This window comes from Camelus ferus, chromosome 5 (assembly GCF_009834535.1).
Source record: "Camelus ferus isolate YT-003-E chromosome 5, BCGSAC_Cfer_1.0, whole genome shotgun sequence".
NCBI lineage: Eukaryota > Metazoa > Chordata > Mammalia > Artiodactyla > Camelidae > Camelus > Camelus ferus.
The window spans coordinates 17,430,820-17,457,328 of NC_045700.1; the positions used below are offsets into that span (position 1 = coordinate 17,430,820).

Genomic DNA, 26,509 nt, shown 5'->3' on the forward strand with positions numbered 1-26,509 from the left:
TCCCTAGGTGCTTTCTTTAAAGAGGGTTGTGATCCTTTGTTAGAAAGAATGTGGTTGGCAATTCAAGAAGTGAAGGGTGACACATTAGTAGTTATAAAACAGAATGCCTGCCAATTGTAACCTAAATAAAAATCCTATAAAGGAAACATTTTTGTCATAAAAAGGAAATGGGTCATGTTAGATCTACTGATTCAAATGCTAGAGAAAATGAAGTTTCTCATGTTGATGAAATACATTAGGCCATCAAAGAACCTTTGGGTGGATTAGATAAATGTGCCAGGAGCCCAGCAGGAGTTTTGCTAAGAGTCTTTGATGACAGAGCTTAATACTTTTAAAGCTCTCAAAGAATTTCCTTTGTGATCCTGTGATAAGAATGAAATGCTAGTCGTGGATAAAAAGTACATAGAGATAAATTTCATTTAGTTATACTAGTAGTACAGAGGGGAAAACATCAAATGAAATAGAATTCTGAAGGAGTAAAGGAAATAACACATGAGAGTAGCTAAAATACCATGAAGACTGAAGGTTTCTTAAAGAATAGCCTAGCACTTGCCACAGTCTGTGTAAAGCATGTGCCTTTACATTGATGATATTAGGGATGGCTGAATCAACTGGAATTACACTCGTGTTGTGTACCTGTATTCATGAACTTTAACTACAGATATTATCATGCTATGAACCCAGCACAAAATACATTAGTAAGGGTGTAATGAATGAGACTAGACTATGCAAAAGATTGATGACTGCAGCGACTTGTGACACTAATTAGAATTAGGCCAAGCCTCACAGGTTAAGGACACAGTCCTCCATAAGTCTGCTCTTACTTCACACAACCAGGCCACCCTCACTTCTGACCCGCTGGCTACCCCGTTACCCTTCAGGTTTGATAATTCCCTAGAATGACTTACAGAACTCAGAAAAGTGCTATACTTACAATTATAGTTCTGTTGTAAAGGATACAGATCAGGACTGGCCAAAAGGAAGGACTCATAGGGCAACGTCTGGGAGGGTCCCAGATGCAGAGCTTCCCTTGTCCTCTCTCCATGAAGTTAGAATGTGTTACCCTCCTGGTACAGAGATACATGACAATGTGCAGAGTATTGCTATTCAGGGAAGCTCAACCAAGCTTCGGCACTCAGAGTTTTTATTAGTGTTTCATTGCATAGGCATGATTGAGTCATTGGCCATGCAGTTGAACTCAATCTCTTGACCCCCTTCCCTTCCCAGAGGTCATGCTGGTATCACATTGGCTGACAGCCCCAACTTTCTAGCTGCATGGTTAGTCTTTCAGGTGTGGTCAGTCCACATCCTTAGTCATCTCATTAGCATAAGCCATTTAGGGTCTGCACTGTAAGTCACCTTATTAGCATGAGCTATCAGGAGCCACCATCAATAACAGACATTCCCATTACTCCAAAAATTCCAAAGACTTAGAAGCTACTTCCCAGCAGCCAGGGACAGCGGCTAGCCAAATTCTTAATTACATAATATTTTATGCTCTAACTAGTGATAGTGTCTTTGGTGTTCTGTATTAGGGAAATAATTTACTTTTCTGGTTTCTCATCATTACAAGAGATAACTCTGAAGTCAAGTCTGAATAAACATGTTTCTGATTCTAAATGGTTCCCTTTAGCTGGTTCCATATCTTAAAAGCATCCCTAAGTAGACAATATACTACTTAAAGAATAAATTATAATCAATTCAAACTCAGTATGGAACAAAAAAATCTATATTCTCTCTTCATACATGCCTATTATCTTAATTTCGGCTCTCACATCATCATTATCTGTGCTCAATTTCCAGGTATCTAAACCTTTGAATGTTCTTTGGTTATTTTCCAAAGCATGGTCAGATAGTAAGACCAGTCTTTTTTCTTCCAGGTAGTCTTTAAAAGAGATCTTGTTATGTGACAAGAGATCTTATTACGACCTGATTGATTTCCCTATTTCAGTCTTACATTTAACACATACGAAGGGAGCTCCCAATATAATCCGAACTATGACAGGTTTAGAATTACAGCAAAATACATTTTGCCCTCACTAGCAGTATATTGCAAGGTAATCTATAAAGCCTTCAAGTATAGAGTTACGTTAATGGCACTGACTTTATTGCATGGTCTCTTACCTTCATCTGCCAATATCTAAACGCCTTCAGGATCTCACCAAGTTATCCCAGGATCCTCCAAGGTATCTCTCATGGGCTCATGAACAGCCCTTACATGCTTTTCCAGTTTTGTGCTTCTCCAGCCCACTGCCCACTGCCACTTTTGCTAGTGCTTGCCATAAATTTATTCATGTCCCTGCCAAAGGTTCTGCCTCCAGAGCTCCTAGTGTAGTTAATCTTCAGGGCACCATCCTCACTAGGATCTTCTGTCCCAGGCTTGATCACCTGGGCACCAGGAGCCGTTTGTCTCCCACTTCTCCCCTGCTTTGGTTCTCTGAGCGAAACTCTTCCTTTAGCTTCTGCTCTGACTCAGACTGAGACCCCTGCTACATAAAAATATAGACTTCTTTTAGTACTCTAGCATTCCTAACGTTCAACTTCTTACATTTTGATTTGGTATCATTAGGCTTCTTAAGCCCTGTGCCACATAGTGCTGGAATGTCAAATCTGAAAATGGCCATAGAAGGAAGTTTACCCTGTACGATAGCCAAGTAGCACCTGAGCTGTCTCATGTCACTTCTTCCCATTGCACTGACTTAGTTACAGAATCAGAGAAACCTCCAGTCTTGTCATCGGCAGAATTCCCCCAAGAAGGACTGTGCCTGAACAGCCCTGCATGTTGGGGTCAGCTGTGATGAGCCTCCCCGCTCCACTCTTTATCCATCCTCACCCATCATTCTTCCAAAATCCAGCAGCCATCCCAACTTCCTCTCTTCTAGTAAATGTTCTAGATAAAATAGAGAAAGCGTTGATTAGATATGAATTCCATCAGTTCTCTGCCGCATTCCCTCCAGTTTCTGAGGACAGTGAATACTGGTAAGGCTTATCCCTTCATTTGTGCTTCTGACCCCAAGTCCTCATTTTTTTTTTTTCACTTCAGATTTTCATTCTCATTCTCATCCTTTTTTCCTTTTAAGCCTCCAGCCTCTCTCCCTCCTTTTTCTACAGGCTTCTCCTTGGCCTACACATTTTCTATCCTGACAGACTTCTCCTAACTTTGCATCTTCTGATAACCTTTTTACCAAATCCAGTAGATAATTCAGAGCTTCCATCTATATGGTAATTCTACCCAGTAAATGGCATCAGCCCTGCTTTCTTTCCTTAGGTCCTGATTGTCCAGCTCCCTGTTAGATTTCTCCACCTGAATGTCGTGAATGTACACAGCTGTGTACAAAACTGAACTACTGTTCTGCAGCAGATCCTCTTTTTTTCATCTCATATATTTTCCTCTGTTAGCGGGTAGCAAGTACCTGTATCTAGTTGGCTTCCCCCAGTTAGTTACTTTCTTTCTATACCTCTTTACCTCTTCATCTCTAGAGGCAGTATATTATAGGTAGAGGCTAATAGCCAGGACTCTGGAGCCGGACTACCAGAATTCAGAGCCTGACTCTGCCACTTACTAGTCATGCAGCCTTGGGCAAGCTTCTTCATCTTTCTCTACCTCAGTTTCCTCATTTGTAAAATGGGGATAGTAAGAGCACAGGATCAAATGGATAAATACAGTTAAAGCATTGGGGAAGGTACTTTGTGAATAATAAGTAGCTAATTTAAGAGTCGTCTGTTAATATTACTGGTTTTAAAGCATGTATCACAACCAGTAATTATCTTGTTTATTTTGTCTGGTAGAATGTTAACACCTTGACTGCTAGGGATCCTGTCTGCCTGGTTCACTGTTGTATCCTCTGCACTCAGAGCAGTGCTTAGCATGCAGTAACCAGCCAAAATATTAGGATGAACGGATTAAATCTCCTTTTTCCTTTTCAGCCTTCCGCTCTTAATTCTTTGTCTGAGCCTTAGCCACTTTCCATCACAGTTCTCATTACATTTTACCTGCTAGAACAGAATCCATCTGTATTTTACCTGAAGTTTTCTCCATGGCTTCTCTTAAAGTATGTCCCTCTATTATTAAGATGTTCAGGACTAAACTCCTCAACTTCGAATATATCCACCCTTTGATATTATTCTCTTTGTTTTTAGAGCATTTTTACTGAAAAATGTCAGAACCAAAAAAAAAGGAGCATTATAAAAGCATTCTGTACTTACTACTCAGAATTAGCAAATGTAACCTTTTGCTGTTATGTGCTACAGACCTTTTTTTTTAAGAAATAAAATAATGAAAACGTAATTAAAATCCCTTTACTATCTCACCAGAAGCCCTTTCCTTTCCCTCTCCAGAGAGAATTTCTAACATGAAATAGGTGTGTATCCTTCCCATCCATGATTGTGTGGTTTTAAAATTTTTACATTGCATTGTATTGCAGAAACCATTCTGCTTTTTCACTAAACATTCTAACCTTTGGGGGACTTATGTTGATACAGCTTTAGTTTTAATTGTTTTATCATATTGTGCAATATGAGTATACCATAGTTGTTAAGCTTTTTTTTTTAACATTTTTTTATTGAGTTATACTCATTTTACAGTGTTGTGTCAATTTCCACATAGTTGTTAAGCTTTGTATTTTAATCTGTTTCCCTATTAATAGACGTTTGGTCTTTCCTGTTCTTTTGTGTTAAATAAAACAATTCAGTGAATAGTTTTGTATGTCCCCTCATGCACATGTGTGATGTCTTCAGTGTATAGATGCAGAAGTGGGTGTGTCAGGCCACAGGATAGGAGGAATTTAAACTTCATTCATTACCACAAATTGTTTACTTAAGTAGACTCAGTGTTAGAGAGTTCCCCATTCCCTTGACAACCCTAGCTATCATCAAATTTTTTGTCTTCAGCCTCAGTCCGTACACTATTTCTGTTAAATGGCCTTCTTTTTCCTTTCTTCTCCATTTTTCTATTCAGAAGTCAACAAATTCATGTAACATTTTACCTCTCCGTGTAACTTTTTCCATAAAAGTGATTTATCTCATAGTTTTGTAAGACTCCACTAATAAATTACTCCCTCCCATTCTTTAACAAAAGCCTTGTCTTCTCTCTTTAAATATCCTCTTAAAATTATTTTCTGTATCTGTTGACAAATGTCACAATTAACCTCCTTGTTCTGGTTTAACAAACTTTTTCAGGTCAAGGTAGTTCTTTTTCTTTTGCTCACTTACAGTAGTACAGCTGATACTGTGGCTGTACCGCTTTCTGCAGTTACTCAGTAAATTTTTGTTGGATGACAGTAACTGTTTATATAAGTCACGTAGACATTTAGCATTTTGAAACGTTGGTGCTTGTATTCTTGTTCAAGTAACTGGCAAGTGATTAACTCTGAGAATGTGAATTTCCACTATTTCTAAATACAGCATGAACAGTTTTCCTTTCCTTTCTTTCTAGAGGCCGTTGACCAATTGCTTGTGTCAATATGTAACCTTAGGAGAAGCTGATGTGTATTGGTTGTGTGCATTCCATTTATTTTATAAATGTGCCTGCCTGATTATATTTTTCCTGCAAGGGAAGAAATACAGCATTATGTGCATCTAATGAAAAGATATGGAATAACCAGGGGGTCATATGGGAAGAACAGTGCAGTGTGCTTTGCCAGATTCTCTCCCAATAACTTCTGTAATGTAACTTCCCTGCCTCCTGATATTCATGTGAAGAGAACTTTATCTGTAGGGCCGGATTTCTTTCCCATAAAAAATGTAACTTCAATAATTTTTGACATTTTGTTTACCTAGAATAAACTGGTTTTCATAGTGTGAAATTAGAATATTTACTTTTTTGATTGCCTCACGTTTCAGTTCTTTTGTGCTGTAGAACCAAAAATCAGGCCCTTGGCAGAAGTATCAGTGTTGCATTTTTAGTGCTAAATAGTCTATTTGAAATTTTCACTAGAGAAAGTACTCATTCATGGACTGCGTAAACTTGTGTGCCTTTCTTCCCAAATGTTGATGCCGATTCTGCCTTGCTTTGTTACCCTGAGGAAGGTGCTTAACTGTGCATATTTATCACGTTGTTCCTCTGCCACAAACTGAATCCTTATTGCCAGCCAGATTTACATAGCTATAAAACAAGGGTATTAATAGAACCTACCTCCTAGGATTGTTGTGAGCTGTAAATGAATGAATTATGAAAAATACTAGACCAGAACTTGTATATAGTAAACTATATATTAGTATTAGTTTTTGGTGGGGGTTATTTGTATTTCTTTTGTAAATTACCTGTTCACCATTTCTCTTTTTTCCCCTTTGATTTTCAAGAGTGTCTTTATTTTAGAGATTTTGACCCTTTTGTGTTGGGAGTATTTTTTGTTATATCATTTGCCTTTTAATCTTTGTTATATTTTGTCATACAGAAATGTTAAAACTTCATTATAAGTTTTGTTAATATTTTCCTCTGATAGCTTCTAGATTTTTACGTCATGCTTAGGAAGGAATCTCCCGCCCGATAATTACAAAATATTTCCTGTATTTCCTGTACTCTTATAGTTTTACCTTTTTTATATTATAATCTTTAATTTTCCTTTTAATTCTCTTTTGCTTATGGTGCTAGGTGACTTCCAACCTTTTTATGCATAATGTTCTGAAGATTTTATTATATATCCATCCATATATGTGGCCTTTCTTTTGTTGGCCGCCTGGTAGCACAGAAATTGTATATAATCAAATCTCTGGTGTGTCCCTAATAAATAACATGTTACTGGCTGGAAGAACGTTTTTTCAAGGTTGAATATGCATTTTGAGCACATATATCCATCTCTTTCAGGTTGAAGCAGATTATGAGAAACTCAGTTTTTAAATATCAATAACAAATACTCAGATGTATGCACTTAACAGATGCCAACATTTTATTTTTTCCTCTTAAGTTGTCTTTTTATTGTAGAAACCTACCAAGTTCATGTAAGTTCCTTAATCACTTTTATTTACTGTATAACTGTTAGGTTAGGATGCTGCATTTAACTGACTCCTAAATATTGTGGCCCAGACACGATGTGCCATATCTCTCTGTGGTTTCCTGTACTTGACAGCTACATGTCCACACAGCCTTAGGTAACCCCGGAAGTGTAGGCTTTGTGCCAAGATAAAAGGGTTTTTATTTTAGTGAGTACCAAAAATCCATAGTATCTCTTTCACTTGAAGGTTTGGAAAACATTTTAAACAATGCATTAATATTTCTGAGAAGAATTCAAAATTAACATGAATTTTTAATGTTAAATGCGAAGGCTCTAATGAGAGCCTGTGTGCTCAGGCAAGCACCCCCACCCTCAAACACACACACATGCATGCATGCAAACTCTAGCCGGTCTTCTCTGTTGAGCTTTGCAGGTACATGCATAAGAAAACTTGAGGCATACAAAGCCATGAGCACCCTTGGCACGCCTCCTCTCAGTCTGCTCTCCTGCAGGGTGTAGCCAGGACTCAGCAGACCCAGCTTCGGCTAGCTGCTGGGCTAGGGTGATCCTAACCATGGAAGAGAGTTAACGTTTTTGGAGGGCCCACTCTGTGGCAAGTGCTTTACATTTAAACCATTCAATTCTTCCAACAATTTATGAGCTAAATATTTTTCTTCCCATTTTACAGGTTAGAAAATGGTGGCTTAAAGAGATTAAGTCATTTACCAAAATCATAACTGGCAGAGCTGGGATTTCAACTCGGGTCTAATGCCAGGGCACTTGATCCTTCTGTTATACCATTGCCTCCTTCCCAGGCAATAACTGGCCATTGTGGTTCACCATCGTTCATTCACTTGTTGTCAAGTGGAGTAGCGTATTAGCAAATATTGGTCACACAAATTAGTTGTGTGACTGTGGGCGAGTCATTTTTCCTCTGGGCTCTAATAAATTATACAATTATAAAGTGATCTCTAAGATTCCTTAAAACCTTGGGGTCCTAAGAGGATCGTCTGATCCTCATTCACCGCTTCACGTTGCGCCCCTCCTCTTCACCCCTTGCAGCTGTTACCTTAGCCAGTGCCTTATTCACTTTAAATGGATTACAACCATCCCTTTTTAGAATTTCGTATTTAAAGGATTTGTGATTAAATCACCCAGCCACTTTACAAGAACACAAAGAATTTAGCTGCTTAGTGAGTACTGCCATCTTGTGTCTACCATTATATGAGAGGAAAAAATTTTAAGTGAGAAAAATTATACTTAAGTATTTTTTGTTTTGTGTGTTTTGGGTGGAACTTGAAAAAAAAAAAAACGCCTTTGATTTAGTGGCCCAGCAACCTTGGTCCTATTGCAATGACAATGTCAGTTAAAAAACAACTTTGACATTTGTTAATGATACTCCTTTTCTGTTATCCCATAGTCAAACATAGTGAAATGGAGATGTGAAAACTAATGTGAATCTGTATCAGGTTTCTAAATGATTACATTTCAAAATCGTTTTCGAAGAATTAGTGCAAGATGTGAAACCTTCTGTGGTGCATGCTTAGCAGTATTAGTATTGTATCTCCTGGTGCTTAGATCTCATTATGCTCAGTTTCTTCACCTTAGAACTGTGCTGTTCTCTGTATTGACAACAAAATTGTCAAAGGAAGATGGAAGAGCTATATAGGACTTTTAGAGTTGTGATGTATTCACTTGCACCAAAAAAGGTATAAATGAAACTGACTTTAAAAGCAGATGACACTGAGAGAATTTTGGCATTAATCTTTCAGATGTCTTTAAAAATAGTCATTCCGCCCTTTATAGACATTAGCTTTTAACAATGTGCATTTCTTTGAAAATGTTAAATGGCTTATTATAGCTTTTGTTCTTTTGTACTTTTAAAAATCTAGAGTGAGATTATTATTGAGAACTACAGTCTTAACTCCATACAGTTGTAGCTCTGGAAGAAAACTCTACAAATCATAGTTCTTGGAGTCAAGCGTTCCTGGTTCTGATCTTTGGCAAACCTTTTTACCCATACCTATAAAATGAACATAGTATTTCTCTTATTAACACTGACCACATACTCGGTTCTTCTTATATATTAGTTCCCTTGCTTTCTTCTGCCTTCTGCTTTTACTGCTAAACTCTCTAGGTGGCCTCATGACTTAACTGAGGCGTACAAAACCAATGCATACTAGGATTGGTTGTAACTAAGTGTTCTGATTCTTGCTTAGGACAAGAAGATGATAAAATCAACATTGATATTTTTAGTTTCCAAATTACTGTGTACTGTTCATTTCCCTTGGCTATTGTGCTAAAATGTTTTCTTTTGTTTTAATTTTAGGCCACTGAACGGTATGATATATTTGATCCAAGACAGTCCGTTTCAGTCCAGGAATCTACAGTGGTGACAAGGACATGGGACTCCTCCTGCCAGATTCCAGATGGTTCAAGACAATTGACATCCTGGCTGACAACTGTGAAAAAGAACCTTGGATTATTTTATTTGATTTCTGTGGGACACCACAATCCCAAATCCATAGGACACATCAGGTAACCTCTCTTGTCACTTGAGAAAAACACATCCCTTTTTCTCTCACAATCTTACATGTAAGCAGCAAGGAGCCAGAGTACTTTAAGTAACTCCCTCCCTCTTAGTAACCTTACTGTTTTGAGAGTGAACCACTTTTTAGGTATGGATGAAATTAAGGAAGACTTTAAAGAAAAAACCTTTTCAGATGTATTTATGGCTTCCTGAAATCTATTTAAATATTTAATTGCAAAATACTCTTTTCTGGAAAAGAACTCTTCAATTTTCCATATAGAAATAAAACAAGTTCTACTGGGTTTTTTTCCCCTCAAGATCTTCTTATGAGATTTTCAGAGATACAGAGAAATTGAAAGAATTTTACAGTAAACAGCTGTAGGGGTTATAGCACCCCTACATCCTGTCATTGACATTTTCTCATACCTGATTTGACCTGAACCTGTCCATCTTTATCCATCCCTCTACCTATCCATCAGGTCATCTCAGTTTTTGGATGCATTTGAAATAAGTTGTTTTTGTTCTCGCCACACACACACACACAAAATTTAATCATGTGAGATAATGGATTGTGTTAATCATTCCACAACATATATGTGTATCAGATCATCCCATTAGTACACCTTAAGCTTACATATTGCTATGTATCAGTTATATCTCAGTAAGGCTAGAAAAAAGCAACAGGTCACTTACATCAAGTTCTGCTCTTCAGGTTCATCTTTCTCACGTGTCCTAAAATGACAGCTTTCTCTGATACATCCCTACTTGGCATCCAGTGTAAAGTCCCCACTGATGTCTTAAACTCACTAAACGTATACAACATATCGGCGTCTTGTGTATTTAATCTCCTGGGGAGTCCATATACTAGAGCTTCCTGTCGTATGTGTTGTTTCACCCTGAATCACGTAAGTCAGGAGAGTTTCCAATGCTTGATTCATAATGCTGAACAGAGTTATTAATGGCGATTCACAACTGTGTTTTGTATAGAATGTTGCTGTTTATTTTGTAAGTAACTTCTTTTTGACATGGCAGGTTAATTTAAGAAATTTGAGATTTTAGGAATCTAGGTGAAAGCTGTAACAGGAAAATATTTTTTTCACAGGATAATACTCATACTACCCCTTCAGATAAAAAGATTTCTAATGGCATCTAAATATACATTTATAACTCTCCAGCCATTACCTTTCATCTCAGTAGGGCTCATTCCTGTGTGTTTCTTAAGAACTTTCACAAGTGGTATGTGCATCAAAATCACCTCATATACCCTTATTATATAGCCCTTATCTCATTGTATTATGAATTTTTGTTTTAGTTTGAGTGTACCGCTAAACTGTATTCTCCTCAGACACAGGAATTTTGCTTCTATCTGTGTATATTTAACAGTATTTCTGGAACATAAAAGACACTTAAAGGCATTATACATTTACTGAATGTAAGAAATGCTTCAAACTGAATTAAATCTTTTTTTCTTGCTTGCTAAGGCTTCAAGTTCCCTGTAGAATTCTAAAATAACCTTTGCTAATGAGGATGTCTGATACTGTTACTGTAAAAAATGAAACTGAAACAATGAAGGATTTGGAGGCAGAAGTGAAAGATACAACCAGAGTTGAAAATCTTATCAAATCAGAAAACTATGGGAAGATTTTGGCAGAGAAGAATGAACGTTGTATTGACAACAATATTGATTTGCAGGTAAACAGGATTTTTTTCTGGCTTCAAATATTAAATATTCCATATATAATTATATTTATCATAAAAATTTCACTTTCAGAATTCTAAAATGGTAAGTTGACCCTTTGGGACATGCCTACCAGCTGTGTTTTGAGTCATCTGAATTAGCCTGTTGAATCTAGCTCTTTGATTTGCTTGTATCACCTAATATAATTCTTTTTATTTGTATGTGGCCAATATGTTTTTTTATTGGCTTTCTACTTTTTCATTCCACTCTGCACCTAACTGTTAGTGTTGTGAGAGTTCAAAATTTAACCGAAGATTAGAGGAGAGAAAAATAGAGAGGTTGAAACTGAAGTTCTGTGCTAGGGGAAGCAGACAGTCAACCATAACAGAGAAAAGAGGTTGGTGGGGGGAAAAAGATCACTTGAGGCTTTTGATGCTACGCATATACGGTAATTTAGAAGTAGCCATTGAGAAGGCTTTTAATTCCAGGAATAGATGGAAATTGATGAGTTGGTCAACAGATTCAAGATAGGTAAAAATTGTTTGAAGTAGTACTTACAGTGTTCGCTTCTAAGTGTTCCTTTTGTCTATTGCTATACAACAGATGATTGCAAAACAAAGGGCTAATAATTTTTAAACAACGTTTTATTTTTAATATTTCGTATGAGTCAGGAAATGGAACAAGGGCTTGGCTGAATGAATCTTCTCTCCTACAAGGCATTAGAAGAGATCCCTCACTGGTATTTAAATGGCAGATGGGCTGGCTTGGAAGATCCACAACTGTTTCACTCACATGTCTGGCCCTTTGGTGGGAATGGCTGGAATATAGGCTCAGCTGGACCTGGGAGTAGTCCTGTGGTCCCCTCAGCACAGTAGGCCCAAGCAGTCAGGCTTATTATGTAGAAACTCAGGGGTTCCAAGAGCCAAGCAAAGCTACAAGGTTTCTTTTGACCTAGGCTCAGAATTCTCAGAATGTCATTTCCACTGTTGTCTTTTGATGACACATGTCATTAACCCAGCCCAGATTCAAGGGAATGGGCATTAGACCCCGCCTCCCAGTAGGAAGGACCTTTAATCTACCACAAAATGTTGTCTTAAAATACTGTTTAACATTTCTGTTTTAGTTTAGCCCTATGAATAAAGAATTCTATTTCTGGAGAAACAGTCTATCATTCTTTCTACATTCTAAGGATCTTGAGGGCTACGTGCCAAAGCTTGAACCTTTTTTTTTCCTTAGAGTAAGTAAAGAAGGTTCTTTTAAAGGTTGTTTGATTTCTTCATCCAATCAAAAACGTTATTCTTCATTATGTGCCAGAAATGTATTCAAAAATGATAGCAACTCGTATAGCAATAAAAAAGCATTTAGGCCCCACTAATTAAGTATACTCAAGTGGTAATTATCTAAGAAATTTGGAGGAATAACATAATTCTTCTACTCATTTTTAGTAATAGCATTAAAAAAAAAAAAAAAACTGGTGTACCTGCAATCAGTACACGCAGTGATGGCAGCATGCCAGTATCCTGATTGGATCAGAGAAAAGGACAAAATTCCATTGCATTTGTAATTGAAATAGTAAAAGATTTCCTTTTAGTCTCTTTTTTGCACCTAATGTTCACTCTTCCAGGTCATGTTTATCAACAAGCAACTGATTTGGATTATGCAATACCTTGGAGTTATTGCGGATTTGTTTCCAGACCATTGCAGTAAAGCAAATATCGTGATAAAGCGAGTCATGCAAATTTTTTCATTTCCCAGCACATATAAAAGTTATGTTTACACTATGCTGTAGTCCATTAAGTTTGCAATAGCATTATGTCTAAAAAATGGTGTGCATACCTTAATTTGAAAAATTCTTTATTGCTAAAAAATGCTAACCGTTATCTCAGCCTTCAGCAAGCCGTAATCTTTTTGCTGGTGTGGGGTCTTGCCTCAGTGTTGATGCTGCTGACTGATCCGGGTGGTTGCTGAAGGTTGGAGTGGTTGTAACATTTTCTTTAAATAAGACAACAACAAAGTTTGCAGCATTGATTGACTCTTCCTTCTGTAAACAGTTTCTGCTGTCCTATCTGATATCATTTTACCCACAGTAGAACTTTCAAAATTAGAGTCAGTCTTCTCAAGCCCTACCACGCTTTATCAAGCAAAGTTATGTCATATTCTAAATCTTTTGTCATCATTTTGACAATTTTCACAGAATCTGCACCAGAAGTAGATTCTGTCTCAAGAACCACTTTCTTTGCTCATCCATTAGAAGCAACTCCTCATCCATTAAAGGTCTATTATAAGCCTGCAGTAACTCAGTCATATCTTCAGGCTCCACATCTAATTCTAGTTCTTTTGCTATTTCCACCACATCTGTAGTTACTTCTCCCACTGAACTCTTAAACCCCTCAAAGTCATCCATGAGGGTTGGAGTCAAACTTTTTCCAAATTCCTGTTAATGTTGATACTTTGACCTCTTCTCATGAATCACCAGTGTTTTTAATGGCATCTAGAATTGTGACTCTTTCCAGAATGCTTTCAGTTTACTTTGCCCACATCCATCAGAGGAATCACTATCTGTGGCAGCTATAGTCTTACAAAATGTATTTCTTAAGTAATAAGACTTGAAAGTTGAAATTACTCTTTGATCCGTGGGCTGCAGAATGGATGTTGTGTTAGTTAGCAGGCATGAAAACAACATGAATCCCATTGTCCATCTCCATCAGAGCTCTTGGGTGACCAAGTGCTTTGCTAATGAGCAGTAGTATTTTGAAAGGAATATTTTTTTTTGAGCAGTAGGTCTCAACGTTAAATCTGAATATTTAAAACCCACTTAAAATGCCATGTTGTAAACTGATGTACTGTCATCCAGGCTTTGTTGTCCCATTTATAGAGCACAGGTGGAGTAGATTTGGCATAATTCTGAAGGGCCCTAGGATTTTCAGAGTGGTAAATGAGCATTGGCTTTAACCTAAAGTCATCAGCTACATTAGCCCGTAAGAAGAGAGTCAGCATGGCTTTTGAAACTTTGAACCCAGGAATTGACTTCTCTCTAGCTGTGGAGTTCCTAGATAACATCTTCTTCCAACAGAAGGCTGTTTGGTGTACATTGAAAATCTGTTGCTTAGCATAGCCAACTCCATTAACTATCTGAGCTAGATTTTTCTGGAAAACTTGCTGTAGCTTCTACATCAGCACTGGCTGCTTCACTTTGCAGTTTTCTGTTGTGGAGATGGCTTCTTTCCTTAAACCTCATGTACCAACCTCTGCTGGCTTTAACCTTCTGCAGCTTCCTCACCTCTCTCAATCATAGAATTGAAGAGAGCTGGGGCCTTGCTTGGAATTAGGCTTTGACTTAAGGGAATGTTGTGGCTGGTTTGATCGTCTGTCTAGACTACTCAAACTTTCTTCATGTCAGCAGTAAGATAGTTTCACTAGTTTGCTATCATTCATGTATCCACAGGAGTAACATTTTAAATTTTCTTCAATAACTTTTCCTTTGCTTTCACAGCTTAGCTAATTGTTTGGCACAAGAGGGCTAGCTTTCAGCCTATCTCAGCTTTTGATATGCCTTCCTCACTAAGTTTGAGCATTTCTAACTTTTTATTTAAACTGAGAGATATGCCACTCTTTCACTTGAACACTTAGAGGCCATTGTAGGGTCATTTTTTGGCCTAAATTCAATATTGTTATGTCTCAGGGAATAGCGTGGTTCAAGGAAAAGGAGACAGGAATGGCTGGTTGGCGGAGCAGTCACAACACACATATTTATTGGTTAAGTTTGCCATCTTGTATGGACATGGTTTGAGGCGCCCCAAAACAATTTTAATATAAACATCAAAGATCACTGATTGTGGATCACCATAAGAAATACAATAATAATGACAAAGTTTGAAATGTTAGGAGGATTACCAAAATGTGACACAGAGACACAAAGTGAGAAAACACTGTTGGAAAAATGGTGCTTATAGACTTGCTTGACATGGTTGCCACCTTCAATTTGTAAAGATGCAATATCTGCAAAATGCAGTAAAACAAGGTATGCCTGTAATGCATTTCTTGCCTTGTCTGTTGTGTTGCCCTTGGCAAAAGCACAAAAACATTCTAATGACCACCATTGAATCACAGACCAATTGTTCATATTATAGGAAAACTGCATACATTCTCCAAACACCCACTGAAAATCTCTTCCATGCCAAGGAAATAGAGTAGTAAGCAAAAATGGGCCTGGTCTCTGACATCATGTTCCATGTAGCATGGTGACTATTAAAGATTGGGAGGAGGAACAAAGAGAATATGAACATTTGTTTTATGTAATCCATCGAATGCTATGCTCATTGTTTATTCAAATGTTTACTAAGAATTTACTATATGTGGCTATATTTACTCTGCTTGGAGATTTTGAGATCCAAGATGCCTCCATGTAAGGTGTCTGGCAAGAGGCTTTCAGTCGAACACACACAGGAAAGAGGTTTAAGTAATGAAAGTTAGGAATGGAAGTAGATAAAACTGGAAAATTTTATGTTTTTGCCAAATGTAAAATAAAGTCAACTGTTGTAAGCATGAACAGGAATAGAGTGTCTTATTAAAAATAATCTGATTAATTGAGTTACCTTTTAATATAGAGTTAGCTATTATAAAATGCCCTTTTTCTAAAATACAACTAGACATTTCATCTTCCTTTGATACCTCTAAGAATACTGTCAGAAGGTTTAATTTTAAATAGCAACTATTAGTTTTATTCAAATTTAGATGTATGTGCCAATTAATATAGGTCTCCTATTGAGAATTTTGAATTAACCAATATATTTTCTACTTTCCTCTATCATTCTAAAAGTCGGCTACCATGAATATAATTTATGTCTGTTGTCTTGCTTCAGCATTAAATTAAAAATAATTTCATCAAACTGGAGAGAGACCAGCAGACATTACACATCCCCTTGAATGGTTCCCAGCAGATATTATCTCATAGAACCCCTTGACCATTTCTTCTATAGATAATTTTGCTTGTGTGATTCTCTCTTCAAAAATGTTAGTTCTCATTTTAATTCAGTTTTATTTTGGACTGTAATCTTTTATAGAAGTTTTATTATTACTTTCTTAAGAATTCTTCAGAGCTAATTCAAGCAATCTGTGTGCATTAATGTCAAGAAGTTAACTTCCCCCTGTAATCGCTGTGGAATTGTTCTGAATTGTTGACTGTGGGCCCAAATAGTTGTGCAAAAGGTTTTTGCTTAGTAATTTTCCTATTGCTACACACTATTTATTTCCATTACAAATCATAAGTTATTTGTTGGACTTTGTATGATTATTCAGTATTTGGACTATTGGGATGGTAAGGTATCAGCTTTCTAAATCCAGAAAATTTTTAATTTGTTAGACTACTACTAATCTTTAACATGGGATAAATGGAGGGCAATGTGTTTTGATTTCCTTTGTATAATTTATTTTGTCCTCTCATTTAATAAGAAGGGTAACTATAAAGAGGAGTCTTTGTTATCTTGTGCCTTTGGATGTTAAATCCTGTGCCTTTTCACCTAAAGTGTTAAATGGTTTTAAACAGATTAGTGATTGGGAGTGGTTTGTCGGTTTGTTGATGTTTTTTTAGAAGTCCACTCTTTCAGCTAAGAATACTTTGTTGTTTTCTGTTATTCCAGTGTAAATATCAACCTGGTCCTGTTCTTCCTGTTTCTGTCCTTTAGCTAGACATTTAACACTTTAACTCAAGAGGTCCAAGATATTTGCTTTTTCTCAGAGGTAGACTTTCTAGATTAAATTTAGGGTAAATTACTTGTGTTGATTTCCGCCATTTATTTGAACTGGAAAATTAGGAATCTTGTGCTCTAAGGTTCAGACTCAACTTTCTCATGCTTTTACAACTGTATCTTTGTACTTCACAAATGTTTTGTCTAGGGTGTTCATCTGTGTATATGTATATGCGTACACAATCCAAAACATATTTTGGAGCAGTTCAAGTAGTGATCCCTCTTCTCACAAACTATTTATTGAGTAGTACGATGGCTAGTCCAAATTGTGTTGGTAACCGTTGTGGAGGAAATGAAAGAACTGATTTTTGTTAACAAGGAGGCCTTATATACTCAAGTGCATGAACATATATGAGTGAATTTTCTGACATATATGACATACACAATTGAATTTCTATATACGGAACCAGTTGAAGTAGTTGTTTAGTATGTTCTCAGTTTCTGTAGCAAGTCCTTTGATAATTAAGATGAGACTTTTTTATTTTGTATTCCCCAGGTTAGTGCCAGTGTATTTCTTTTAAAAAGAGAGAATGGGGCAAGTAAGGGGCAAGAAGCGATGGTAATCTATAATAAGGTTATCAGAAAAACTCAGGGTGCAGACTACACTTTTCCAACAGTGAGGTTAACGAGCATCAAATTCCTAAATTGATGAAACATGTGAAGAAGTTTCTATTTAAAGGGTTCAGTAAAAACTCTGTATAAAATCATACAAATCTTAATTTTTTTCCCTATTTGTCAGAGATAAAAAGGCTTTATTTAATGTACCTGCTACATAGTTAGAACCCAGCAAGTGATAGATATTATTAATAATTATATTAATAATCATCATCAGGGCAGTAAATTAAAAAATAGTCTATGTTTATTGTACTATTACATCTTAACGATATATTATTGAGTCTCAGTTTTTCTCTAAGCTAGGAGCTAGTGGCTTTGACAGCGTATTGATACAGTTTCAAACTGAAATTCTATTACGGATGTTTTATATTCTGCACCCACTTATTAGTAATTCCTGTCCTATACCATAGTATCAAACAACACAAATTATAAATTGTTGTCTTTATCCCTAATCCTTTTAAATTCTAATTTAATTAGCATCTTTCTGGAGTAGTAAAAGTCTGTTAAAGGAGCTGCCAGATTTTTACTGTGACAATGAAATTTTGTTCAAAGTGAAAAGCAAACAATAGAGAAATATCAGTGAAACCAAAAGTTGGTCCTTCAAAAAAAATAACAAGCCTTTAGCTAGATTGACCCAGATAAAAAGAAGAGTCAAATTACTAAAATAAAAAATGAAAGTAGGGGCATTACTATCAATTCTATAAAATAAAAAGGATTAAAAGAGGGTTCTATGAACAGTTGTACACAAGCAGATTGGATAATCTAATGAAATAGATGAATTTCTAGAAACACAAAACCTGTCAAGACTAAATCACACGCAGAAAATCTGAATCAAATGTATAACTAATAAGGAGTTTAAATCAAAAAGCCTTGGACCTGATGAATTCTGCCAGGTATTTGAAGAAGAACTAACACCAATCATTCTCAAACATTTACCAAAAAATTAAAGAGGAGGGAGTACTTCTAACTCATTTTTATACGTATCCAGTATTACCTTGATACTAGAGTAGACAAGGACAGTATAAGAAAAAACTGCAGACCAATATTCCTTTTGACCACTCATGTAAAAATCTTCAACAAAATAATAGCAAACTGAATTCAGCAGCATATTAAAAGAATTTTACTATGTTACCAAGTGGGGGTTATTCCAGAAATGCAAGGATGGTTCAACATATGAAGATCAATCAGTGCAATACACCATATTAACTGAATGAAGAGGAGGAAACCTGATCATCTCAGTTGATGCAGAAAAAGCATTTCATAAAACTCAACAATCTTTTACAGTTTTTTGCCTTTACACTCATAAAACTGGGAATAAAAAGAAGCTATGTCAACAAAATAAAAGTCATATATGAAAATCCCACATTAAATGTCATAGTTAGTGGTAAAACACTGAGATCTTTTCCTCTAAGACTAAGACCAAGGCAAAGATGCCTGCTTTTACCACTTTTATTCAAAATGACACTGGAAATTTTAGCCAGAACAATGAGGCAAGAAAAAGAAATAAAAGGCATCCAAACTGGAAAGGAAGAAGTCAAATTTATCTCTGTTTGAAGATGACGTGATATTATATGTATACAGCCCTAAAGATTACGCGTATACACACATAAACAACCTGTTAGAACTAATAAACAAATTCAAGTAAAGTAGCAGGACACAAAGTCAACATAAAAATCAGTTGCATTGCTATACACTAACAGTGAACATTCTGAAAATAAAATTACAAAAGCTATTCCATTTACAGTAACAGTAAAAATACTTCAGAATTAATCAAGAAGATGAAAGACTTATGAAAACTACAAAACATTGCTGAAAGAAATTAAAGATGACATAAGTGAATTGAAACACATCCTGTGTTTATAGATTGGAAGACTTAATATTGTTAAAATGTCACTTCTACCCAAAGTGATCTACAGATTCAATGCAATCCCTATCAAAATCCAAATGACATTTTTGCAGCAATAGAAAACCCCATCCTAAAATTCATATGGAATCTCAAAGGACCCAGAATAGAAAAAAAATTCTTGAAAAGGAACAAAACTAGAGGAGTCACACTTCATGGTTTCAAAACTTACCGCAAAGCTACAGTCATCAAAACCATGTGGTACTGACATAAAGACACATAGACCAATGGAATAGAATAGAGACCCCATAAATAAATCTTTGCATATATGAGCAAGTGATTTTTGACAAGAGTGACAAGATCATGGAGAAAGGACATCCTTTTCAAAAATAGTGCTAGGAAAACAAGATATCCATATGCAAAAGAATAAAGATGGACCCTTACCTTACACCATATACAAAAATTAACACAAAATGGATCAAAGACCTAAAGGTAAGAGCTATAAAACTATGAAACTTTTAGAAGATACATAGAGGGGAAGCCTAATGACACTGGATTTGGCAGTGATTTCTTAGATCCAATACCAAAGGGGCCGATGAAGGGGATTCTCAGTCTCCAGCCCCACCTCCAAGACACCCCAGTGTCCAGGGGTGCCTGCTGTAAACTGCACACCCAAGAGGGAAGGGGCCATAGAGCTTGAGCTGCCAGACCCATTCAAAATGGACAATTTTAAGGAGGGCAAAGGGCAAAGACTGCAAAACCACAAAACAGATTGAAGAAGGTATGGGGTGAGACTGCCAAGATTCTGCATCTCCAGAAGCTCCCAGGTTATGCCAGTATTGCCCATTGACAGGTCTGTGGGCAGTACTTTGAACAGAGGATATAAGACCTAAGAGAAAATCAACAACACTGATGAAGGAAAACAACCATTAAGCTGTGGAAGATACTCTAATCAAATGATTAGTGAAACCAGACTCCCTTCCCCTTGGGCATCTTTCAGGACCACAGCCCCCCTATGATGTGCAGAGCAGAAAGATGCAGCCCAGAGCAGTTATATGCTGATCCTGTCCCCGCAGACAATGGGAGACTGGGCCAGTTTACTTTTACCAGAGAGGGAGTGTGGTATTTACTAGAAAAGAGTTAATGCTGGGCTCTAAGGCAAGACTGCTTATCAGTGGGCTCCTGGTGCCACATCCAGCCCTGAGAACTGACCGTGTGTGTTTGGGCTCAAGATTTCCATTTGAAAACCACAGACATCTGTGGAGGTTATCATTACCACCACCATCCTTCATGAACCTGAGGGAGAGGTACCCTATGTTAATCCCATCTGATAACATTTTTCCCCAAAAGATCCCGAATTGACAAGAGAAGCTCAAGGTTGTGACCAGCCATTTTGGACTTTGATTCATAGAGCTCAAAGAGTCACAGCTCAAAGTTGACCTGAGCAGTCCTTCCATTTTCCAGAGACCTACACCTGTGAAAATGAATGGTTGGCATCACCTGGAGAGCCAGTGGCACAGCTGGGACTTACTCCTAGCCTTCTACCTTTGTGTGCTTTTTCTGAAGCACTGTGCTGCCTCCATCATGACCTTTCCCAGCCTCATTTGGGCCCAGCTACCCTAAAAGCAGCATCTGTGTTTCAGTACATTTTACAGTGAACTCATGCTCTTTTTGTTGAGTCTTATAGATGTTACAGTGTTTGCTGAAATGGGGACACTCCAAGGAGCAACCCTATCTGGAACTGACTTGCTTTTTAATTTGTGAGAATTGGCTGATGAGAGTCAGATAAGTCAGCCAGGTTGATCTCAAGGTGGATAGGTTTGAAAGGGTGAAGTGAAATCTCACACACACACACAGATAAACCACCAGTTGGCTCAGGAAGTTACTCCGTATGTATCAAGCTGGCAGGGGAAGACTACGGACACGTGACTCTTGCTTTCTCTTGATTCATGCCATAAGAAGCTTTCCTTAGCTGAAAGCTATCATGGAGGCTTATTCCAGGATGGCTAATTGAGATTAGCAGTATATTGACTGTGAGTTTTCCAGAAATGTTGTAAGTCACTTGAAGGCCATCTTGCAGTATGCTCTGAACCACCTGGCTTTACTTGCTGAGAGGCTGCGCTAGTCTGTTAAAGGTGCTGGCACAGATGACTCCACGCTGGTCAGGATTGTGGTCCCCCGAAGTGAGATTGCTCTTGTACAAATAAAACAGATGCTCAGTAGTTGTATCAGAAGACCCTGGGCACGGTAGTTGCAAATGACATGAGTGGAGACTACCAAAGGCTTCTTCTGACCATTGTGGACCAGTCGTGTTACTGAACCAAATTTGGGTCTGCTTGCCCGCATGCAGTAAAGGTAATCGATTGACACTGGTTTGTGGTGAAGGAAAGTGCAGCATTCATTGCAGGGCACCAAGCACGGAGTCCAGGGCAGCTAGTGCTTAAAAGGTCCGAACTCCCCAAAGGCTTTCAGGGAAGGACAGGGGGAGGGGGGAGGGGTTGTGGGGTGAGTGACAAGCTCATGGACGTTGTTCTGATTGGTTGGTGGTAAGATCATTGAGAGTCAATCTCATCAACCTTCTTGTGAACCTTCCAACTAATCCAACCTTCCAACTAATCTGGTGTCTACATGCTTGTTGTAACTGCCCTGCATGCAGCAGTGTCAACCATCACCTAATCAAAACAGCTTTTTAGTAAAGACTGGGTCAGGATAATTTACTTGGTTTGCACATGTGGCTGTTGCCTTAATTCCAGTGTTTTTTTTTTTCTCTATATACAATCAATGTAAAGCCATATCACAATAATGTAGTAATAATGCAGTGTTTATAAAATATAATTTTTGTTGCTTTTATTGTAATCAGAATACCAAATGGAGAAAAAAATCACAACAGTCTCTGAAAAAAAGTGTAGAGGGAGAAAACAAAGGACAGAGCCTTAACAACATTGGATTTGGCAGTAGTTTCTTGGATGTGACACCAAAGGCAAAAGTAACAAGAAGAAAAATAGACAAATTGTACTGAATGAGAATTTTTAAATTTTGTGCAGTAAGAGACTACCAACAGAGTAAATAGGCAACCCAAAGACTAGAAGAAAATAGTTACAAGTCATAACTTTCATAAGAAATTAGTAACTGAGATATATAAAAAACTCCTAGAACACCACAAAAAAACCAAACAACTTGATTCAAAAATGGAAAAAGGGCTTGAATTGACATTTTTCCGAAGAAGATATATAAATGGCCGATAAGTACATAAAAAGCTGCTTAACATCAATAATCACTAGGGAAAAGCAAATAAAAACTGTGATGAGATACTACTTCACACAGTTAGGAATGACTACTATCAAAAAGTAGAAAACAAGTGTTGGCAAGGATGTGGAGAAACTGTAACCCGTGAACACTGCTGGTGGGAATTTAAAATGATACAGCCACTGTGGAAAATAGGCTAGCATTTCCTCAGAAAATTAAAAATACAATTACTATATGATCTAGCAATTACACTTCTAGATATATACCATGAGAATTGAAAGCTGGATTTTGAAGAGATATTTGTACACCCATGTTCACGACAGCATTGATCACAACAGTTAAAACATGGAGTCAACCCAGATGCGTCCATAGATGAGCAAAATGTGGCATATACATGCAATGAAATAACATGCAGCCTTAAAAAGGAAGGAAATTCTTTAATATGCTACTACATGGATGAACCTTGAGGTCATTATACTAAAGAGAATATGCCAGTCACAAAAAGACTGTATTTAGAGTAGTCAGAATCACAGAGACAGAAAATAGAATGGTGGCTGCCAGGGTTTGGAAGGAGAGGAGAATGGGGAGTTAGTTATGTTTAATAGGTACAGAGTTTCAGTTTTACAAGATGAAGAATTACAGATATGGATAGTGATGATGGTGGTACAAAGTGATGAATGTATTTAATCGTGCTGAACTACACACTTAAAATAGTAAGGTGGTAAATTTTATTTTATGTGTATTTTCCACGATAAAAAAAATTGGGGTAGAAAAATGAAATGCATGCTTTAAGTAATAAAATCCATCTGGGGAGGTGGTAATTAGGTATTTATTTATTTTAATGGAGGTACTGGGGATTGGACCCAGAACTTCATGCATGCTAAGCATGCACTCTACCATTGAGCACTGAGCTATACCCTCCACCCATAAAATCCATTTTAAAAATAATTTATTCCTATTTAAAGCTAGACTTGTTATCTCTGCTTTGTTGTTGTGTGTGCATGTGTACGTGGCAGATTTTCTGGTATATATTTTATAATTTTAGTTCTTTGCTATTTGAAATGAAATAATAAGAGATTTTTATGAGTAATGCCACTTGGGCAGTTTATAGTTTACTTATGTAGTAGTGTGTTAGTTTTTTTTTATTGCTTTATAGAGTATTACCACAAATGTAGAGGCTTCAAACAACACCTGATTATCAACTCACAGTTCTGTAGATTAGAAGTTAAGTTGGACTCAGCTGAGTTCTCTGTTTTGGGTTTCTCAAGGCTGAAATAAAGGTATCGGCCAGGCTAGGCCCTTATTGGAAGACTCTGGGGAAGAATTTGCTTCCAGGCTCATTCTGAAAGCAGCAGCAACTCAGTTCTTTGCAGATGAAGGCCGCTGATTGTTAGCCAAGGGCCACTCTGCTCCAAGAGGCTGCCTGGCGTCCTCCCTGCAAAGCCCGCAGGGGTGTGTCAGGTCCTTCTCACCCTTTGACTCTGACTTGCCTTTGCTCCCAGTGGAAGAATACTCTAGGCTTTTAAAGGGCCCACTTGATTGGGCTAAGACCCAGCTGCATTATCTCTTTATCTTAAGATCAGCTGACTCTGTAAAATCCCTTCATAGCCTCATTTAGATTGGTGTTTGATTAAGTTGCCAGAGGATGGGAATGTTAGGAGGCCTTCTTTAGAATTCTGTCTGCCTAAAGTAGTATTTGATTCACAACAAGATCTTTTGTATAGGTGTGTGACGTAAAGTACGCTGGACTAAGATTCTGAAGGTCTTGGGTTCTGTTTGACTATCTACTAACTCCATTCCTGAGCAGCAAGGCTCTTGAGACCAGCAGCTGTGTCTTGTTCATCTTTATAGGCCTGGTGCTTAGCACAGTCTGGTGTATAGCAGGAACTCAGGACATTTTAAATGAAGTCACACTGTGATCATTTTAACTCTCTGTGGATTTTAAGAAATCTTTCTTCATCAAAGTCTTCATTTAAATTAAAACTGAGGTGGTTAATGCATGCATAAGTCTATGGAAATTCTATACCATTACTACAGGGACAATGTATAGCATGCCCAAAGCCCTTTTTTAAATCAACCCTTTCAATGAACCTTTTCAACAACCTAGAGAATTAATACAAATAGTATGGACTTTTATACAGATAAAAGGAAACTGAAATAACTTGACCAGGGTCACCTACTAATAAAAAGCAAAGCCAGAAATCTAATTCTATCCTTGTGCATTTTTAAAGAGAAAATACTGTGCCCTTGATACTTAGAATTGTAAGGGATTAAAGCAGAGGATGAGAGTACATTTTAAAATCTTTTCTGCTGCTTAGAACTCATTTAGTCATGTGCATTTTGCTGGCATTCATCTGTTGATTTTCTCCCACTTTTTTTCCTGTAAGCCCTTACTCTATGTAGCATAACCCCTTTTAATTCTATTTTTAGATGTGCAGTTAGAAGTCCGCTTTAAGAGGTTAAACAAATGAGTAAATAGAAACAAGAGGTACCAACATGTAGGAGCTCTCTTAGGCAGTACTGCCGTGTGCGTGCGTGCGTGCATACATGCCATTTTCTCTGCTGCAAGAAACAGAAAGTCTTTTTTTTTTCCTCCTGTTTTCCTTTTGTTTTTGTTACTGCTGATTTGTAGTATGGATAATCCAGGGTCAAATCCCAAGAATACAGTGCTTCTTATCTCAAGAACTTTGGGCTCAAACTGGGGGGCAGGACACACTGGTACTGTAGGCTCTCGTTTTTGTTGGTTCTACAAGGAAGGTTTTTTTTTGGATGTTAGAATGAAATGGTGGCTTTTTTTCATATGTGAAGCATACTAATCTAGGTAATAAGGACTTTATCTGTTTTACGTTTGGTACCAAACTGGCTCCCTGGTTTTAATGAGTATAAATGATAGGTTTGGGGTTGGGGTTAGAGAGATAAGTTTTCCCTCTTTCCACCTCCTAATCTATCTGGCTCTGGTTCAGTTACTTCAGCTGCTTTCCCAAACCAAAGCCTGATACCACAAACTACAGCTATCTGCCCCAGTGCGTTCCCCCATCGTGTGACTGATGATCTGGCAGTTGCACTGAACATGCATTGGGACACTGCCCACTTTTCACGTCTGCTTCATTGCCTTACCCTAGACCAGGCAAATAGAATTCCATTACTAATAAACTGGTGGTGTGCTATGAAGTGCTCAAAGTTCTCAGTGGAGAGGTGGTTGTACTCTGACTCTGCATTTGAAACATTCGCCTTAGTAAGTTTGGAACTTTGCTGAGCACAGCTTCTTAAAATTCCTCAAGTTTTTTGTGGGGTTTTTTTCCCCCTAACCTTGGCTACAGTGTAATACGTTATAGAATACCGAAGAAGTGTATTTTATTTTGCTACTGTCTAAGAAATTACCTTATAAATTCTTTTTAGTTCATTTAACACAGAAACTGTGGCTACTTGCTCACTTAAAGAACGTGCCAACCCACAGAAGGATTTTATAGGATCTTTTGCAAGTGTGCTCCTGGGAGGAATTTTTTACTTGAAACCAACTTGGATTTCTTCATTTCCGATTCTTTGTACAGTTAGTGTCTCTTTGGTGTAGGATTATGAATTAAGAACCAAACTTTCTGTTTCAGTATGAAATTTAATACAAATCTTTCTTGTGTATTCAGCGGCCATTGCAGTCATTTGGACAGACAGGAAAAAGGTCTAAGGTATAGTAAATATTTTGTGCTGGCATGCCAAGGGCCTTCCTTCATGCTTGATGATTCTTTGTTTTCACATAGCGCTGCATTCAGTTTAGTTTTGTCATATTTTGTTTGGGGCAGAAAGCTTATTTTGTTTTATTTGGGGTTTTTGTCTTGCCTAGTCGCTTTTGTGCATTGCTTTTATATCTTTAATGGTTCTTTCTCTATAGAGAAAATGGCTTTCTCACCATTTGTTGGGTTT

General features: G+C 37.4%; 1 protein-coding gene across 13 annotated transcripts in view; it reads left to right on the forward strand.

Moving 5' to 3' along the window:
• R3HDM1 (R3H domain containing 1) overlaps positions 1 to 26,509 on the forward strand; it is a 141,455-nt gene that overhangs the window by 49,519 nt on the left and 65,427 nt on the right. For 9 of the 13 annotated variants that reach the window (XM_032479366.1, XM_032479351.1, XM_032479353.1 and 6 more), the window contains exons 2-4: positions 9,262 to 9,470; positions 10,944 to 11,154; positions 26,233 to 26,274. In XM_032479366.1, coding sequence (XP_032335257.1) covers positions 10,984 to 11,154; positions 26,233 to 26,274 — 213 coding nt within the window. In that variant the 5' untranslated portion in view covers positions 9,262 to 9,470; positions 10,944 to 10,983. Of the gene's footprint in view, positions 1 to 9,261; positions 9,471 to 10,174; positions 10,368 to 10,943; positions 11,155 to 26,232; positions 26,275 to 26,509 lie in introns of all 13 variants that reach the window. The other 4 variants (XM_032479357.1, XM_032479363.1, XM_032479362.1 and 1 more) reach the window with 2 other exon arrangements.